General features: G+C 33.9%; 1 protein-coding gene across 1 annotated transcript in view; it reads left to right on the top strand.

The window, feature by feature from the left end:
* FAF1 (Fas associated factor 1) overlaps positions 1-21215 on the top strand; it is a 394387-nt gene that overhangs the window by 148599 nt on the left and 224573 nt on the right. Inside the window, exon 7 of the mRNA XM_054572862.1 lies at positions 13264-13369. Within this exon, the coding sequence (XP_054428837.1) occupies positions 13264-13369 (106 nt within the window). The remainder of the gene's footprint in view (positions 1-13263; positions 13370-21215) is intronic.

Below are 21215 nucleotides of genomic sequence, written 5' to 3'. Positions count from 1 at the left end.
GGGACACTGGACAAAAATAACACTAATTTATCAGATACAGAATATTCACTAATTTATCAGATACAGATTGAGTAGCACCTTACAATGTGTTTAAGTCCTTGTTCTAGTGCTAGGGATACAGTGAGGAACCAGATGATAAGGTGCTTTCATGGAGTTTACAGTATAATATTTGCAGAGGTGGGTGTAGGGTCAGGGGACAAATAAACTATAAACAAAGAAAAAAACGTGAGATGATAATAAGTGCTTTGCAGAAAACTAAAATAGAGTGACATGATAAGAAATAATTGGGTGACTACTCTAGGTTGTAAAGTCTGGAAAGACCTTTCTGAAGATGTGCTGTTTAAGCTGAGACACGAATGATTGGGGAGCCATTTGAATGAAGAGTATTCTAAGCAAGAGAAATAGCTAATGCCATAGTCCTCAGGCCATGTATAAATACACTAGTTGGAGAAGATTTAACATTTTTTTGTTATTAGTAATGATCACCTTGTTAGAAAAGGACTGAGTGGATGACCTGGTAATAAAAGACAGTGTTTTCCACTTTGCTTTGGTTGCCTGATACTTAGTGATGAAAATGCCCAGCTCCATTTTAATTATATAGATTTTCTTAATTTTCATGGAAGGTGATATACCTTGTGTATAGTTGTTCCTTTTACAAATAGTGAGTTGTGCTGTTGAACTTTGACCTTTTTATTGTGGGTGGATGGTTCCAGTGAATATTTTAGTTACTTCTGTGAGGGTGTTGTTGAGCTATGGTCCTGCAGTCCAGCATATGGTCATCTTGTGTGGCCTCTGAGTTGTGAAGTTGCTTTTAACTGTGGCTTTGAATTAGGTTGCTTTCTTGTGATAAAAGAAGTAAATTCAGGGTGCTAATTGGTACTCCAGTGATAGTTGATTAAACTACTGGTGTTAAAATATATGGGCCCTTTTTTGTCCTTGGAAAACCATTGGTGGAAAACAGGAGACAGTAGCCTTGAATTAAAGGTAGGGTGTTATATTTTCCAGTGGGTGCTATCGAAGGAATTGAGGAGTAGTGAGTCAAGATATGAGTTAGGGCAGGTCACTCTTTTGCTCAGGACCTCAGATGCTACTAGAAAATAAAGAGGCTTTTCTAGATTCTAGATTCATAGGTATCCATGATATCACTAATTCTTTTCTTCCTCCATGGTTTTTTCCAGTGGATTATACATACAAAAATTAGTTTCCAAGTTGGAAAACAAAACAGCATTGATGGCCAGACTTGAGTTTTAAGTGGGGTCCTTTACCCCTCACTCCAGATCTAAATCTTAGGACCCACATGCTCAGGTGGACTTAGAAAGAATTATGACTGGGTCTTCAGAACCTAATGGACTGATGCATTAGGACTGCCTTGCTAACCTAGTCATGGTAGGAAAGACAGCTTAGAGAGCTCATAGCATCGAACATGAAAGAGGAAGCTGCTGATCTCATTCCTGTCTCCTGGGAAACCTAACCCAGTATAATGTGACCTTGTGGATAATCGTAATAGCCTCTTCTCTTCTGGGAGAATCAAGTCTAGAATGGGGAAAATATGCCACTAGCGTTTTCATTAAAACTCTTCCTCAGTGGAGAGAAGCAGCATGGGCAGAAACTTTGAAGAAAAACAAACAAAACATTCTTCTCATGATCTTTGACGTCCCTTCTAACTCTCTACATTTGATATGCACCCACTGCAGCTACTAAGCATGGTATAATAAAGGAAAGACAAGTATTCCTCCTCTATCTCTGCTTCTTGTAACCATCAGCAGCTGTGGTAGTAAGTATCCACCTGTGCTTCTAGCTTTGGTTCCAGCTAAGAGGTGCCACGCTCTGGGTGGTATGCATATTGATATTCATACAAACATATATACCTTTTTCTTATTATCATTCCCATCTCTTCCACCCTGTACTAAGGACATTCTAAACACTCTTCTGTTCCTATTATCCCTGCAAAGGAAGATAACTGAGAAATCTCAAAGAATTGTTGTGGGATTCAGTTATTGGAATGACGTTCTGAGGATACTTTCAAATAACTTTCACCGTACTTCAATTTCCCCAACCCCTCAAAATCTCTGCACAAACGTTAATCCTTGAAATATTTTTCACTCTTTTGTCTATATCCTGCTATTTCAATGTTTGGTGTACTCCCTTAATGCAAGAGGAGTCACATCCCCAAAACCTCAGAGTTAGAATGAGAGGAAAGCTGTAGGATATCATCTTCGGAAGGAGTTAAAGTAGTCATCTACTCCAGACTTATTTTATGACTAGGGGAGCTGAGGTTCAGAAAGGGGAAGTTAAATAGTCTGTTAGGCCTTAGCTTCTTCACCCCAAATGATCAGGATGATAATTTCTGCCTCCAAAGGCTTTTGGAGCGTGGCATTGTGGTTAAATAAGGTAGCACACATGAATATTGAACCTGGTGTAGTGCAGGTGCTGAGTAGTTTCTCTTTCCCAGATCACAGAGCTAGTTAATAGATGAGTCAGGACTTGGCTCTTGTATGGTTCTTAACTCCAAATAACTCATCATCATGCCTTTGAGCATTACTCAAAAGGTAAGAGTCAATATGGTCTTCAACCTAATGTCTCATTTCAACCTAGTTCATAGGTAAAGTAAACTAGGAGCAGTGCCCACTGGCATATAGATGCTCAGTAAGTCCTTTAAATGGATGGATGAAGTGATACAGCCCTTTCAGGAAGATGTGGGCAACTTCTGGTGGGAGACTTCTTTGGCTATGTATTTTTATTTTCGAACTAGAAAAAAGCAATAAGGTTTTAACCTCCAAATAATTTGCTGAAGTGTCATTTGAAATGTTCTATGAATATGTTTTCTTCATGATGGCTTTTTATTGATTAACTTTTGTGAGATTTTACCAATGTGGCAGAGACTTACATAGCCTCTAAAAGACAGTTTTCTGCGAACTTTATGCAAGTAAATGCTCAAAATGGATCAATTTTTTTCAAAATGTTTTCCAAAACAGCTGTTTTTGTTTTCACAAAGGATATTCATCTGTGAAAATGTTTTGCCACTGCTGTAATGAGTATGATACTTGATAACAAAGATATATCATTCTTAAAGTAACCTCAAGTTTATATTTTATTCATTTACCTATTATAAATTTCTCAAGAATAAATTGATATAATCAATGTCTCAAGTATATTATTGCATACTGTTCACTTAAATTTCATTCTAATGAGTTACTAGATTTTGTAAAAATGAAATTTAGGAAGTATTGGGTTGGTAAAGGTTTTAGTAAGTGGCTATTGAAGAGTGACTTATTTTAAGAAGAGGACATTTCCCCAAAGTTATGTATTCTGGATGAAAGAAGAAACTTGTTCCCAATTAAAACATTGAGGGAGATCACAACACATCTAATTGGATTGATATACCAAACCCATTTATATAGTTTACTGCCTATTGATAGGTCAGTGACTACTGAGATTAGCTTGTTAACATCACACTTTGAAAAAAAAAACAAACCTGCAGGTATTCTCTGTGGTTGATTTAATGGATACTCAGAAACTTGGTCAGTAGTTCATCGAACAAAAATCAATGTATCTGTAAATGTAATTTTTGGGATTTCATCATATTTGATTTGGATAAAATTATGTTTTGATGGTTTTGCTATGAACTACTTGATGAATCACAATATATCACTATCACCACTAATTACCACATTTTCATTAATCTTAAATACTTTGGTTAATAGATTTTGCTGAATCCAATATATCACTATATTGATAAACATTAATTATAGACATAAGGACACCTGAACTTTGAAAGCATCATGAAAAATGTTATTAAGAATTATGTGAAGCCAAATGTTTATTTATCTAGGCATATTTAATTGCCAGCAAAGAAAGCAATTAAAAGTTGCTATAGAGTAAGAGGCCAACCTTCGTTAAACGTGGTTTTAAGATTGTTACAGAACTTGTGGCGATGATAACATGGTGTCTTGGAGCATGTTAACAACTGTAGCAGAGTGTTAATTAAGAATGATGTAATCTGCAGCTCAAAATTATTAGTATTATATGTTAGTTTAGTTGGACAGGACAAGACCTAGTTTCATTTATGATAAGGGCTCAAGTTGTATTTATAGTGGAAAGATTAACATTTTCTTTTTATGCCGTTCTTGAGACAATTTAAAAATCCTGAATGAAATACAGTCAAATGTAAACATCAAGTCCCTAGCTCATTTACATATGTGCCAGATTTTCAAACTGATTGCTATTTGAACCTAATCTGTCATTGCTGACTGCATTAGCTACAACAAACATTACATTTACATATTGATTTCTTATTTTGTTTTAGTGTAAATAATCCATAATTATAGTAAATTTGGTCTTTTGTTGACAAGAGCTCATATGACTCCGTAAGTTTAGAATGGAAATTTAAATCACGGTATGTCATGCTTTTTAATTTAAAATCTTGATGTATCTGAAAGGATAAAAAGATCATTGCAGATCATAAAATATTCCCAATGAAACAAAAGAGAACATTTTGTAAGGCCTTTTGGAATTATATGAATGGTAAAATATTAGTGAAAAATTCAACAGCACATTCCAAGTTTATTTACATTTTTATAATAAAAAGTGACACTAATTAGAAAGAAATTACAGTTTTGCCTCAAAATCAGGTCATATTTTAAAAATAAAACTATTGGAAATTAGCTTTTAAGGCCTATTATTTCACATTGCTATTTTTGTTTAAAATATCCAGTGCAAGAAAACAAATAGAATATGTACACAGCAGAAATGAAACAGGCAGTTTTCGATTTCAACATTGGTGTTAATACTTGACTCATTTTAACTGTGTATATGTCATTGATTTGAGAAGTTAAATTTCATGGACAACAACCCTTATTTTATCAGTGGACATATGGCCTCATTAAGTAGCAGTAGTAACAAATTCATGATTTTCATTTACATTAATTAAAAGTGTATTGTATTTTTGAAGTTAAAATATGGGGCCCATTTAATTGCAAAAAAGATAGCTATCAAATTGTTCATTTTTTATGGTTTACAATTTTTTATGGAGATAAAATTTACATATAATAAATGCACAATTTTCAACCATCCCCCATTTATATGAGTTTTAACAAAAAGCATATTGTTTTCTACCATGGATTTTAATGAGTGGGGTTTTAATTTGCATGTGTATATACAGGTGTTTATAGACTGACAGCCATTTAGAAGTCTATGCTGAATTGATGGCAGCTGTTTACTTGAGTGTTGTGAATACAAAAGCCCTAAAAGCCCCTGTGTTAGTCAATTTCATCTGCTATAACAAAATACCATAGACTGGTTGGCTTGAACAACTGACATTTTAGTCCTCACGATTCTGGAGGCTGGAAAGTGCAAGATCAAGGTACCTGAAGATTTGCTCCCTAGTGAGAAAGTCCTCTTTCTGACTTGTTGTCTTCTCACTGTGTCCTCACTTTGTGGAGAAGGCAAAAACTAGGTTTTTTTTCTTATAAGGACACTAATCCCATCATGGGGGGCCCCACACTCACGACTTCATCTGTCTAATTTTAATCACCTTCCAAAAAACCCTAACTCTAAACATCATTGCATTGGAGGTTAGGCTTTCAGCATGAATTTGAGGCGGGGCACAAACCCTCAGTCCATAACAGCCCTGAAGCCCAGGACTGAATTTGTTGTTTTCCTAGTCTAGTAGTTTAATGTTTATAGATTTGTACTTTATAACAGTGAGTGCTTCCCCTACTGGTTTAATACGGAGGTTATGGCTTAGCCTGGTCAATCTTCTATACACTGAAGACTAAGAGGATTCTTAAGTCAAGGAATTGCTGAAGAGGAAATCCTTAAGTTACTGTTATTCTTGATAGAAGATACCCTGCAAACTACTGTTCCACCCTAGGAAATGGGCTTGCTACTTTATGGCAGTAGGGAAGCCATTCCTCTTCATAACCAGAAATAATGACAGATATATAGCCACATGATGATCAAATGATTGCTTCAGGACTGTAATGCAGCTTTAAGTTAACCTTGGATAATTGATGCATCCTATGTGATATAATAGTCATGTGCTTTCATCACTAAAGTGCTCTCTCAATGTGAAATAAAGTCAATCAACATAGTAAAGACTTACATTTATTTTGTTTGTGTTGTTGCTTTTATCAATACTGGACATATGGAGGCTAAAAATGTAAGGTTTTTTATGTTTGCATGTATAAAAATGTAGCTTCATTTATTAATTGTGGCTTATGTGTTAAAATTTGCTATACGTTATTTTCCCCTTATTAAAAAAACTGAAAGGGAATATAAAATGCATTAAATTAAGCAAGTAAATTGAATTTGGTACACTTTAGAAGGCAGGTATTTTATGGATGACTTCCCTGTTCCTGATAAATGTTCACAGTTAAATTGGAATGGGGTCTCTCCAGGCAGAGGTGGACATTCTGTTAGTGAAAGAGCCCTGGAAGCCCAAGACCTGTGGACAGAAAAGGGAGAAGAAAAGGGATGTTTACTGAAACTAATTCTAAAATTGTTTTTGTGGCTTCGATACTAATACTTAGTTATAATACTAAAAATTTTAAGGACTTGGATATCTATCTAATCTCTATCTTTCTATAGTTCTCTTTTACATTCCTATTTACCTCCCTCCTCCTCTCTCTTTTAAAATTAAGAAACTGGCTAGGAGAATTATGGAAAGGTTTAGTACTCTGCCTACTAATTGTTTAAAAATATTCACATTCATTATATTGTGTTGTATTACTGGTATATGGGTTTTTGTTTTGGTTTGGTTTTGCAAATAACCACTAGCTCAAAGCTTGGCAACAATGTATGGTTCTCATTACATCTTTAAACATTAATTTCTCTCTGACTTGAGGGTAGAACAGTGGTAAGTTCAAATGGAAGGTTTGAAACGTAAGTTTGAATGGTTTCATAGAAACAAAACCATCTCTTTGTTAGTAAAGGCAAATATTCAAGCTGAAAGGAAAATCATAATGGCGAATGAAAAATTAAAAACCAGTGAGAATAGTTATTCTTTCAAGACATTGGGTTAAAATTCAGATTGCTTTTGAAAAGCTTCTACATTTGCTTGCATTTCTCCTTCTCTCTTTAGTTGAAGAGAAAATATGCCATTAAAAAAAATCCATTTCCCATTATTTCTCATCTGCCTACTTTGGTTGGCACTCATCTTCAGAGCTATTTTAAGGGTCAAAAGTTGAAGTGGTATGAATGACCGCAATTTGAAGGTAAAAGAGAACATGCTTAAAGGTGGGTTAACCATGGCTGACCAGCCTAACCAACCATTAGAAGACACTGTTAAGGAGAAAATTGCTCCTAATGCAGCAACTGAAGACTCAACTCATTCTGCTAAGCAAGAGCTAGAATCACTCTGCCTAGATAATATTTTAGCAATAAAAGTATTTGCAAATTATATAAATCACCTAGATAAATTTCTTACAGTCTTCCCTGTTCCTTCCCACCCCTCCACCTCCTGGGGAGGCGGCGGGGGGGGGAAACCCATGAAACAAAACTTACTCAGTTCACATACCAAATTCTGTGTATTTCTTTACATTTTTATAGCATCTTAGGAAAAGTGGTATTAGTGTTCTTAGCAAATTACTAAATATGGATTGTAAGTTTGCTTGTCTGCCCATCTCTCAATAAACCCAGTACCAGGTTCCCTTCTCCTGTACCTGTAGGACAGATTATGAGTTAGACCTGGGTCACTGCTACTTATTTCGTGTAAAGTGAAAATGATCACTTCTTAAGTTGATAGGAAACTCTTTGCTTATGCTACAGTAGCATTCATTAAAAGCTAGTCATTATTATTAATGGCTAAGTGAATGAATCAGACTGAAGCCTAAGGTTGCAGGTAATACCCTTAGCTTATTCCTCCAAACTGTCCTCACAGGGAACATGAATGATATATCAACCCCAAACAAGACCCATGTGAAAAAGACCCGCTGTGAGTCTGGATAACATCAGACATAATATACAACATGGTCAATGCATCGTAAAGTTGTCCTTTACGAACTCCTGCAGAGGAATGGAACTAAAATGAAAAATAGCTGTCACAAAAGCACCATGGATCCATTTGTTAATGTTTCACTGTCATTATAGGATTTTGAGTATGAAAATCCCTCAAAAGTGTTCTGTTATCAGTAAGTTATAACAGGTCATCTTAAAACTTATATGCAGTAGAAATTCCCACTTGGCTCTCTAAAATTTAATATTCATAGTTCAATGAAGTAAGGACTATTATCCTTTTTCTGAAGAGGAAACTGAGAATTTATAGTCATTAAGTGCCTAAAATAGGGCCTTGTAACTAGGGCAGACCCCCAAAAACCTGGAATTTATTTATAAAAAATTGTGTATTTATTCTTACATGTTTGAACTTCAGTCACCTTCAAAGTACTCTCCATTTGATGCAATACACCTATTGAGACTTTTTTCCCACTGCTCAAAACAGTTTTAACTTACCAATTTTGATACTTGTTAGTGCTTCTGCCGTTTTTTGTTTCACTTCTTCCACATCAGAAGAAAATTTCCCATTGAGGACTTTATTCATGGTGGGCAAGAGGAGTCTCTTGGGGTGAGATTGGATGAATAGAGAGGGTAGGGCATGGTGGTCATGCTGTTTTTGGTCAAAAACTGCTGAATACTCAATGCAGTGTGGGCAGGTGCACTGATAAATCACCCATCATGAAATGGGCAAACATGTTGAAAGAGCCTTCAAAAAAATTTCACTGAAGTGAACACAGCCTCTCATAACAACACCAGTTGGTACACTGATGTAGATGGGTTCCTAGAACATTTACCTAGCAGGGGAAGCCTGTATTATAAGGGACCCACCCTCCAGAAGATAATTCCAGTTCGTTTTGTTTTTTGTTTGCCCCCCCCCCCGAGAGACACTCAATAAATACCACTGAAAAGACTCTATGATTCATATTTCAAGGTCATATAGCTAGCAAGTTGTAGAGCAGGGATTCACATCTGGCTCTGTGACTTCTGAGCAGTTTAAAGCCATAAATATTTTTTCTTGCCAACTTGCCCTCCCCAGGGTTATTGAGAAATTGTAGAACTGGACTCAGTTGGTGTTCATTTAAAGTAGTTTGACAATGCTGGCTCTAGCAAACCTTTCTGCAAAATTACTGCACATGTCTGGAAGTTAAGATAAAGAAACATACCTAAGAAAGTGCATAAAGGCAAGCACTAAAAGTATTAAACACATGCATAGATTCATATGTAAAGCTAAAGGAGGATTTATATAATAATCAAAACTTCTGGAACTCTGAGCTTCTTATCCTAGTGCTTGAAGCCCCCATATGTAAGTCCTTAATGTTTTTCAAGTCTTCTCTTTTACAAACCCTTCTTCACATTCCCTTAAACTTCTTTCTTGTTGCTTTGTACACCATTCTCTATATTCTCCTGTTTCTGTCTCAGACTGGTCTATATAAAATTATCCTTCATATCCACTTGCCAAATTACTATTCTTCTTCACAGTACTTCAAAATACTACTCTTTTCCATATCTGTATAATCCTCACATCTGTCTTCACCTCTGTGAATAGTATTTCTTGAGGTCAGTGGCTATGTCTTTTATTCCTGTATTACAAATCATAAGAATCAAATAATTATGGAAAGAATAAATGAATTGTAAACTCCTAGCAGGAGTTGTTTATGTTTTTATCCCCAGAGCAGCCTAGCCATTTGGGAGATAGGATGCTGATCTGTAAAGAACATAGAATCAAATACAGTTTAGAAACTGGGTTTCATCTTTTTAGAGCTGCATAACCTTGGGCAATTCCTTAACCTTTGTGAACCACAATTTTGTGAATAAAATGGCACAGCTAGGCTGAAAAAATGAAAAGTAACAGTTTTTTTAATATGCAGTTCAGAACATGCAGAGCTATTCCTTAATATTTATAGGATTGAGTTAGATCACCTTATAGATGAGAGTTGCCAAGGGTAAGTACTGATGGATAATAAATAATTACCCTCAAGAGGCTTGTAGGCTTGAATTTAGGACTGCCACACATGAAACAAAGCAAATGGTACAAAACACACTAAATATTAAGTTTGTGATATAGGAATTCAGAGAAGAAGAGGTCTATAATTCATACAAATGGTAGGCTATGAGGTGGTCTGCAAGCTTTGCAGTATTTGGGAGAGGTGGTGGGGGATGGGAAGGAAGAGAAGAACAACAGGAATAGCTCTTGAATTGAGTATGGTATGATGTTTTTGACATGAGCAAAGTCAGCCAAGCTCTAGAATAAAAGCCAAATTTTAGAGAATAGTTGTGAAATAGATTTCTTTATGAAAAGTCTTGAAACTCCAAGTACCTTTTCATTACTTGCCACTTCCCATCCCGAATTCATGTAACATGCATATGTTGCACATTGACCCAGCCAGCTATTTCAGCCTCACTACACTAATGCACCCTTCATTGTGGTCACACTGAGCTTTTCACAGTTTTCTGAAGATGGTCATTTTTCTGGCCTTACTGCACTTAACATATCAGCATCATTTGTCATAATTGCTCCTAATTGAAAGTTACTTCTTTTGGCCCCCTTATAATAATAACCTTTCTTGGTTTTTCTCTTATCACACTAACCATTTACCAATCTTTTTTTACACTGGCTCTTCTTCCTCTGCTTGATTTCAAATTATTGGCATGCCCAAGGGATCCATTTTGATCTCTCTTCTTTTCTCTAAGTAACATTTTCCCAGGTGATTTCTTTTAGCCACAGAATCTAAATACTATCTATATGCTGTCAGCTGTCCTGCTCTGAGCTCTTACTTGACTTTCAACTCCTATGTAACTGTGCATATATCTTTTTGGATGTCTAATAAGCATCTTAAAACTTAATATTTCTAAAACTTCTCACTCTCTATTTCCCCAACCAGACTTTTCATACCCCAGTTTTCTTTGTTAAATGCAATTCCATCCTTCCATTTGCTCAGGCCAGAAACCTTGGAGCTTCAAGGCCTTTCATAGGTAGATCTATTTCATACTCTATCAGTAAGTTTTCTGGCTTTTACCTCTAAAATACAAGTGAACTTCACAACTCTTCACTGTCTCTGCCTCTTTCACCCTAGTCGAGTCCACCGTCACCTCTTGCCAGGACTGGCTTCCTGTCTGCTTTCCATGCCTTCACTCTTTCCTCACCGTAGCCAGAGCAGCCAGAATAATACTTGTATAAATGTAATTGTAAGTCAGATCTTGACCATTTCCTTGTGTAAAGCCCCTCCAAAGAAAGGTGTTCCTGTGCAATTACTATAAATGCTAAGTTCTTTACTAGGATCTACAAGGACCTCCGTAATCAGACTTCTGTTATCTCTTTCTTTATCATACCAGCCTCAATTTTCTCAGAGATGCTTTCCCTATTTTGTTGAAAATAATTTTCTTCACCCTGTCCCCCACTGTTAATTTTTACATTGTAATCCTGTTTTACTTTCTTCACAGCATTTAGTATTCTATACTATTACTTCTTAATTTACTTAATTGTTGTGTCCTTTACTAGAATATAGGTTTCATAAAAGCAGGGACCATGTTTTTCTTGTTCACTTCTGTATCCCCAGCAACTAGAACAGTGTCATAAACATTGATAGGCGCTCAATAAATATATGTTAACAGTGAAGGAATATGATATGTTCTTCCGTCTATTTCTTTGTCTATAAAGTGCCGCCCATCTCTTCCCCAAGCAAAACAAAAATTTTATCCCTTCAAAGTAATCAACTCGAACGTTCTACTTACCCTTCATATTTTAACATATTTCTTTCTCTCCCTCACTCTCTGCCTCTCTTCTTTCCCTCCCTCCTACTCTTTCCTCCCTCCCTCCCTCTCTGAAGCTTTCACCTAAACTCCCTTCTCACTGAGAGACAGACTCTAGCACTTCCTTCTTAGGTTTCATTGTAAACCGCCCCTCCCCCCAATTTCTCAGTTGTATCTATTACGCTGTATTATATTATGACTGTTTATGTATTTGTCTACCTTTATAAGATTGTGAAGCTTTTTATGTATTATTTGGGTGTTTTTTTTTAGCACTTGGAATAATGCAAAAAGCATTGATTTAATATTGATAACTAAATAAGTCAAAATCAAAATCTTAATTCCTGTGGTAGTTTTCCAGAAGGCAAGATTGCTATTTGAGGTACAAAATTGAGTAAGACTTTTGCCTTCTGGAAATTCATTATTCATTCAATATTTATCTGCAGTATACAAGGTATTATGCGTGGTGCTAAGGAGATAGTGACTAAGGTACTTGCCTGAAGAAGCTATTTTAGTGGAGTTTCATTTCCCTTGGTTTTAGTTAATAGTATTTCATGCTAAATATTAGTGTTTACTAGTTAATTTTAGTCTGTAATCAACTTGTGAACTCTGTAGGAGACAATAGGACCAAAAGATTAACTGCCTGATTCTAACTGTATGTTGCATGTGTGTTTATCACATCGTTTCAGATTGGCAAAGGAGGAGTGATGAGGCCAGAATGATAGAACACACCCAAAATATTTTCCTAATTCTATAAATATGGCATAATTACATTTGAGTCTGGCACTACTGATTATTCATAAATAATGGTGATATATTTTTATCTCTAATGTTGACAGTGCTTCATACTATTGTCATAAACAAACCAAACCATGACTTAACACTTCTTAATATAGGTGGCTGATTTCATTAACTCTGTGGTTCTGACACATTTCTGTTGTTTTGAAACTTTGGCATAGAGTTTAATGGTGCTCTGAATACTCCAGTTCCTGAATTCTATGTATTTCTTAGTTCTAAGTAAAAGCAGTTGTTTTAAAGGAAGTTTGATATAGCATTTAAAGTTCTATAGATTTCAATACTTTCTTAATGTTGACTTCAGCCAAATATTTATTCTTATATAACATTCATGGATACAAACAATAGTTTCATATTTCTCTTCTTCCAGAACAGCAAGTGTATATTTTAGTAATATATATGGAATTTGATATAATTGATAAATTTGGTTCTTTTGGAGGAAATATGTATGCAGACAATAGCATATGACTTGTAGAAAATTCTTATGTATGCAGAGTATTTGGAATTGAAGTTTAAAACACCTTAGTACAGAAGGAGTTAACAGGTTAGCTCCCCTTGGTTGTTCTCAGCATGCCCTTTTGCCTTTAGGAGCTGAAAAGATGATAACATTGGGCCCGGACATGCCTGTGTGGAGGTTATGGTACTCCTGGGGTTTTTTGCAGCTAGCTGTAAAGCAAGCTAGAACTTGTTCATCTCAAGAGTTCCTTGTTTTTCTTTCAACCCTTTCAGTGCCCTGCAGGAGTCATTAAATCAAAACTTCATGCTGATCATCACCCACCGAGAAGTCCAGCGGGAGTACAACCTGAACTTCTCAGGAAGCAGTACCATTCAAGAGGTGAGTTATGTCTCACAGCTAAGGAATAAAGGTAGCTCATTATAGCTAATGTTGACCCTGTTAAAGAGGGCTTATCTGTTCTGGCTGAAAACTCTCTTTATGTTTCATTATTGGGTTTTTAATTTTAATTAACTGGAGCATCATGATTACTGTAGATATATTAAATGACTTGCCCTAGAAAGACAGATGTTGTAAATGGGAGCTCTTGATAATTCTTAAAATAGCCACCTTAAAACTCAGTTTAAAATACTCAATATTATGTAATATATTCATGGTTTTGTAGTAATTATTCAAAATACTAATTTGGAAATTGTTGCCAGCATACATTTTCGAAAGTGCTTATATTTTATTGGAAAGTTTGCTTTCAAATGTATTATTTAAAATATATACCCTGTCTGTTTCCAAAAAGAATTTGAGAAGACTTTTTTTAAGCAGCTCAATCCCAGTTTTGGGCAGTATTTGAGAGATGCTGATGGAACCTTCCATCACTTAACTCAGAATACCTGAGAAGAGTCTATTTATAGTCAGTTTTTTTCTTCAGTGTGGCCAACCAGGGCCACTGTTTCAAAAAAGGACCTCCTCCAAGAGAAAAGAGGTATCTTCTTACCTGTGACCCCACCTACCTAAAACCCAGTAATTTATCTCCATTGGGGGGAAAGTGTGTAAAGGCTGTGATAGGACTTGTGTTTAGAAACACTGAAATGATGATTATGTCACACTACCCATTGTAAGTTGTAAAGACAGCACTCATTTGTCTATTAATGTTTTTATAAAGAGAATTAACCATACTTAATCATGGATTATTTCATCAGTTTTTTTTCTTGGACTATATTGCTTAAAATAATTACTAATGTCGCATTGAAAGAACAAGTTGTTTTTATCTTAATCATTTTTCAGAAGTGTATGAATTGTTTCAGTCATGGCTAGATTATTAATGTTTCCCTTTTTTCATGTTTTGTCAATGAAGTTCAGCTTCTGAATTTGTCATAAATAACTCATTGCTTGAAGTTTACTTTCTGTTTATCACTTGAATAGTTAGTTGGCTAGTGACTAAAACCTTTAACATTTTTCCTGGCCCCTAATTTGAATCAGAGGTTTAAGTTATCTGATTTTTTCATGCTTTAAAATATATTAATTGCCATTTCATTTCTAACCTCTGTAATGGGTGTCCAAGTCTCTAAATTTAGAGTTTTAATTCTTTGGATAATTGTTTTTACCCAAGAAATAGTATTTAATTATGGCTCTATCACAAAGTTATTCTGGGAACTTCATGTTAGTAAAATTTAAAATACATATTTAATATAATAAAGAAATTTTCAAAATAGTGTAATTGAGAAAAGCAAAGATAATAAGTAAATTTTATTCTTTTGATTTATTTTTTTAATTGAAGACTGCTTTAATTTAATGCATAATGGATAAATTGCTTTGTTTTTATTTCTGAATGAAATTTTTATTGCTAAAATTTGACTTTTTTTTTCACTTCCAGTTTCTGTAGTTTGAATGTGTTTCTGCTTTCTCCCACAAGAGGGCAGAAAGGACTATTAAACCGATAATCTAAAAATGCCATTCGGTGTTTTCAAATTAGCTTCCTCTTGTATTAACAAAAGGAGCATAATGGCCAAGTTATTGTTTGATTTACAGATAATTGGCATATTGCAGGGAGGAGACTTAATTTCACCCTTTTAAATTAAACAGGGAGATTTAAAAAGACATAAAATATTCATTAATGTTCGGTGATTATAAAGTAGTGGCATATATTTATTTTGCCTTTATTACTGTTTCGATGGGAAAATACTGCAAATATTTCCGAAATCGAGTTGGCCATACTGACAAGTTGAAATGTTTAAGCGGTGTTAATGCAATCTGCTCACACCTGATATCCTATGCAGAGTGATTCAAAATGACTACATCAATTATTAAAAGAAATGTTTAAAATTCTGTAAATGTGCCATGATGCGTCACAGTTGGCTGAAACTGTTCTTCAAGTCCTGCTATTTAGATTAGCACATACATTTTAAGCTTCAAGAACTTGAAAATAGTAAATCTTTTCATATCATTTTCTAAATGAAAAATGTCCAAGAAATATTTTTGTAAAGACAAATAGTCTTATGTATTTCTTGGCTAGAGTTTGGTTTCCTCTACTATTTCATTTTTCTCTTTTTTCCCCCTTTTTTAGTTGATTTAAAATAACACTTCGAAATGCTTCTTGCCAGAAAAGTAAATCCAGTTGTTTCTAATAGCAGTTGCTTTTCTATGTGGAGACCAGGTACACATAGTCTCTTTTATTCTTGTACAGTTTAGAAGGATGACGTGGATTATTCTTTCAAGGCCTAGGATCACACTTTGTAGACCTAGTCCTAAAACTTCCTTCATTAACTTGAGGAGGACCTGGTGAGGTGGAGTTTCAGGAAGACTAGCTACTATATTATGCTACAGCCATGCAACCCACAGTAACACCTAAGTACCTGCAGTTGTACATGACTGAAAGTCAGTTTGCTATAATCTAAAAATGATTTTACAGTGTTATTTTATAAATGCTAGAATTTTTCTATTAATGTGAGAGCTTAATGATGCCATATATCCTAAATTGTAAATTAATTTCTATAGCTAGTTTCAGAGATCTCGTTTCAGTATTTTTAAAATAGGTCCAAGAATGAATCTTGATCAATATATGAAGGAAAGTGTGGAATTTTAAAAAAACAGACTTTTTCATTTCCAGCATAGTAGTGTATTATCTTTGTTGTAGGTAAAAAGATATACCATTTTTTGGTAATTTTAATTTTTTGAAAGCCTTGTCTTTTTAAAAGAATGCTTTTATAGTATTTCTCCCCCAAAGAGAAATGTGTATGAAATGAAATAGAGTTGAAAAAGAAACTATTATATCAACTTTTAATTAAAATACATTTTAAAAAATATTGAATTAGAAACTAGAACTTAGAAGCAGTTAGAATTTCAAATAAACTCTTCAGTGACCATATGTTCATGCATGTTGGTAGTGATAAACCGATAATTGTACAACTGTTTGTTCATTCTGGTCTGTGGTATTTGGCCTCACAATGCATGACGTATGTCCTTTGGGTGCTCTAAATTTTAATGTAAGCTAGTTAGATATTGAGGTTATTTTGTAAAGCTCTTTACAAATCCTCCCTCTTATATTATCCTCCTACTTGAGGAAAAGGCAGAAATAATATTAAAAGGCCAGAATGGAGAGTTATAAGTAGTTGTAAGAATAAATATTCTTTCTCTTTTCCTTTATGTGAAAGTTTGTACACTATATCAAATAATAGATTAATAACTTTGTGACAATCTGTCTTTTTACCTTTTGGGGTCCTAAATTACTTACTTACCATACTTTAAAATGGATATCTTTGAAAATTTAAACAAACTTACTTTATCTTAATGAATATTCTACACTGAGAATTTAGATTTTTAAAGTTAATTGTACAGATTCTAGTAGTTCTGTCTAATACTTTTAAAGATCTGCTTACAGATGCACTTGGGATTGGTTAAAATAAGGGGGGAAAAGATTGATTTCCCTACTGCAAATCCCAATCCCTGGTGTGGAAAAGGATGTAAAGTCCCTGAAACAAGGCCAACTTTTCTTGGAAACAAATTGTTTGTTGTCCATCTTACCTATTGCAAAGCTTCTGGTGGGCAGAATGTCCACGTTTCTTTCTAGATGTCATACAAATTTATGGAATACGCACATGACCCAGAATAACAGTGATAAGAAACCTAAGTATTTTTGGTGTGGAATCGTGGAGTATTACCTGTCTATTACAGCAAGAAGTACAGTTAAATCCTCTTCCAAGTTTCACTTTACCCTAGAATTCTCACTGTTTTATTAATGTTGATTTAGTTCTTAATGGGAATAAAGGAAAAATTGACAACCTGTAAAGATATATCTTGCATGGAATAGTAAAACATTTCACTACTAATTCTAGTGATTGTCAACGGGGAAGCCAACAACATGAATTAGCAAAGAAGAGAGCTAAATACATAAATCATACCAGTCCTTAAAAATAATCTTGACTAAACAGTTGTGAAATTATGAGGCTAATTCTGATTCTGTAAATTTGAAAACTGTTGGATTTTCTGTCTATTTTTCTACTTGCTGCTTTCTCAACTTGCTTGGCTAACATATATTTCAAACTATTTCTATAATGCTGGTGGTCATTAACAGTAATTAAATATGGAATTTTTTACAGAGTATATTAATGGGCAGTTTTCTACTAGTGGGTTGACTGTAACTTAACTAGCATGTCCTTTCTGTAAATGTTTTAGGTATAGTGGATTTTTTTTGTTTGTTTTTCAGTATGGGGGGATGTGCTGGCACAAAACTGAAGATCTGGGTAGTTTAGAATGTGCATATGCAAGAGGGTAAATTAAACTGTGTGCTTATTTAATTAAAAGTTTAAGTAGTTTATTTTTACTGCAAGATAAGTGGCATATTTAAGATCAATTAGCATGAACCCATTTTAATTACTGTATAGCATAGTTTGATTTTTTAAATTTAAAATCACAAAGAACATTTTAGCAAGAATGAAAGAAATATAATTTCTTAAGCAGCTGAGCAATGAATTCAAGCCTTTTCAGCTTTCAGAAAAGGAGATTATGAGTTTCTTTCAAATATGCATATATATTATTAGTTTCAATTTACAATTTAGAACTGAGATTTGTTGAAGCTGTACCATTTCAACTGAACAAATCAGTAATGACCATTTTATAAATATTGAGGTTTTTTTGTGATTCTTAATAAATTATCAGTTTAGGAAATAAGTTTAATATTTACAATGCAGCCATTTGGAACTGATAAGTCTTTTTCTATGAAAGTATTTTAGAATAATCTCTATTGAAAATTATTTATACCCCATATAAATATTTCTTCACCTACATTTCAAGAAGATAGAAACAATGAAATTTTGTTAGGAATTAAGGACAATGCTTTATTCCTTTGTTACTTAACGATACATGTATTCTAACGTCTACTTAGTCGACCACGTTTCAAAATCTGTGATTTGTGGGTTGGTAGTTTTGAAATGCCTGGGTTAAGAGAAATTCTCTTCAGTTATCAGAAACTAATAAACATAAGACATTTTTATATGCAAGAAAAGGCAGAGAGTAAATAATTGCACTGGTGACCAATACTGTAATAATCCTGTTTTACAATATGCACTTGACAGGTTGTAATAGTGCTAATTGAAGAGACTAATTCACACTTGCTTCATTCTATTCAAAGGCAAAATCAGCAGCTTGTTTTGCTTTTGACCAGATGGTCCTCATGAACACCTACTGTGCACTTTAAGTGCTTTACTAGAATTACAAAGGCTGGGGGCTGCGTTCAACTCCAAATGATTTGAGAAGAGGGAGAGAGAGAGGGGGGGGAAAAACCCTCTGTGCTCAATGGATTTGGTGCAAGTAAATTAATTCTAGTGGACCCATTACACACTGAGCTCCCTTTTCAAAGCTCTGAGCCTCTTCGCTTGCTCTGTAGCAATGAGAAAGAGAAAGAGAAAGGCAGATTACTGCAAACAGAAATAAAAAAAAAAAAGAGGTATGAAAGGGAGAAAAGAGGCCTTGAAGTCTTTCATATCATTTGAGTTTTTCAAGTGCGTTATTTTTGGGGAGGGTGGATATATGAAAAGCCAATTGGAGTATTTTTTGTTTTAAAGTGCGCTATTTAAGCACCATGAATATAGACGCAAGAGCAACAGTTGACTGAGTTTACTGTGGTGAAGCTTTGTGTCCGAGGATGAATCAAATTCATTATATTCAACTCTTTGTGTTTTAACATGAATGTAGGGTTAGTTTCACAAGACTGTGTCTGTTTAGGATAATTATAATTTAATATTTTCCTTTTATAAAGTTATCACTGTAGATGTCTAAAATTTTAATCAAAGCAGATTTTGTACATTGACTTTGAAGCACCCTGACAGTTTAAAATTCAAAGGAAAGCATTCTTAGTTTTCAAAAGAAAAGAAAGGCTCATTCTAATGGCATTGAAGCAGAGATTATTATAACTAATTAGAAGTCACACATCTGTTAGCTTTTGGTTTGTGACTTATGTATTTTTTGAGTAAAATATATACTTTAAAAATATATTGCTGTTATTGTGTAAACTCAAAGAGATAAAAATGAACTTAAAAGATAACAATTTTATTTGAATCAGTCATTCTTGCAAATCTCTGCATGGTCCCCTAAAATTATGTAATGTATTAAAATCCATTAAATGTGAATTAAAATTGTGTAATTAATAACCTTAAATTGGAATACACTTCAAACAAAATCTTTTTACATTTCTTGTTAATGCAATTCTGATTATTAATTAAAGTTATTATGGAATAGCAATATAAGCAGACCTAGTTTGTACAAATTTATAATTATCCTTGAAGCTGCTCATGTACAATATTGTAATTTGGAATACTGACATTGTAAAATGATTAATTCTCATTCTAACCTATGTGAGTTAAGATATAAGGGATCACATCTGGGAATACATGTCAGTTATTTTATGTTTTTATAGTTTAATTCTCTTGTGATATGTATTTGTTGCACGGTTTACTTTTGTTTGATGACATATACTATTGACATCATAATTTAAGTTCAACTTAATTATAGCTATTAGCAAATCATCCAACAGAATCATACTAATAATATATAACTGAACGGTAATTATAAACATTTCATAGAAAAAGTTATTTCTAAGTTTGGCCCATCTCCTTAAATGAATGCCTAGAATTTATATTTAAAAAGGAATAGTGCACAATATGCTTTATATGTCAATATGTTTTAATTACATTCTTAGAAAATAAAATATAGAAATGCAAAAACAACCACAAAAATACTTAAGATTTTATTTCTCAAATACTTTTAATGAAGAAAGTAGTATGCCTTCTTTGATATTTAAAATAAAATTGTATTAATATACTATTAGTGTGGGTATTATTTTGGCACTTATTCACTGAAATTTAAATTATAGGGTGGGGAGGAAGTTAAAGGGAATCCCCAAACCTTCAACCAATAAGACATCCAATGAAATTTATAAGCAATGAGATGTTAATGAATTGATATCCTTGGGGAGAGAAAGATTTCAAGAAAAAAATTTGAATAATTAAAACTACATGAAAAAAATTTTTTACAGTAGATTGTTTAAAATAAAGGTAAGATTATTAGGTTCCCTTTCTTACAGTTACCATAAAAAAGCTATCTTTAAGGCCAGAACCTTAGTTAGCAGAAGTTGATTGATCGTGACCATGCAGTTACTTATTAGGTAGGGCTGGTTCTCTGGTTCCACAGACACAATAGTTGGATCATTTCTCCTCCTAAAGAACAGTTTATTTCTGTATTACAGTATTAACCCCTAGATTTCTGAATGCCAGAGACAAGATTCTCGCCTGTAGGGTTAAGGTTAGAAAAGGCGGCAATTTCTTTATATACCTTGTTACTTAAGTTGAAATACCATGTTATTTAAGCTGAGAAGTATTTTAACATTTAATAATCCTCTAGCCATAAAGTAAAAATAGTAACCTCTATAATCTCCCCCGTCCACCTCAGCAAAAACAGGAAAACAAAAGCAAAAAACTGAAGAAACAATTAAGTCAAAGGATGAGTAAGTGAAAGGGAGAGTGCTAGACCAAGACCAGGTGTATTAAGATATGGCCTGCCTTTAGAAAATTATTTACATGTTTGTCCTGATATATCAAAGATTTTTTTTACCATAACCTCTTAAAACATCCATTTATGGTAATTTTTCTTTTGTATAATGTGTTTAGTGTATAGCTTAATACTATCTTGTCAAGGAGTTATTCTTTTTCAAATATATTTAGTGTTGCAAATATACTTAAAA

The sequence above is a fragment of the Pteronotus mesoamericanus genome, unplaced genomic scaffold, assembly GCF_021234165.1.
Source record: "Pteronotus mesoamericanus isolate MK-2021 breed Mesoamerican mustached bat unplaced genomic scaffold, CSHL_Meso_final contig_105, whole genome shotgun sequence".
Taxonomy (NCBI): Eukaryota; Metazoa; Chordata; class Mammalia; order Chiroptera; family Mormoopidae; genus Pteronotus; species Pteronotus mesoamericanus.
Note: the sequence above shows the minus strand (reverse complement) of the source record. Positions and strands in the feature narration are given on the sequence as shown.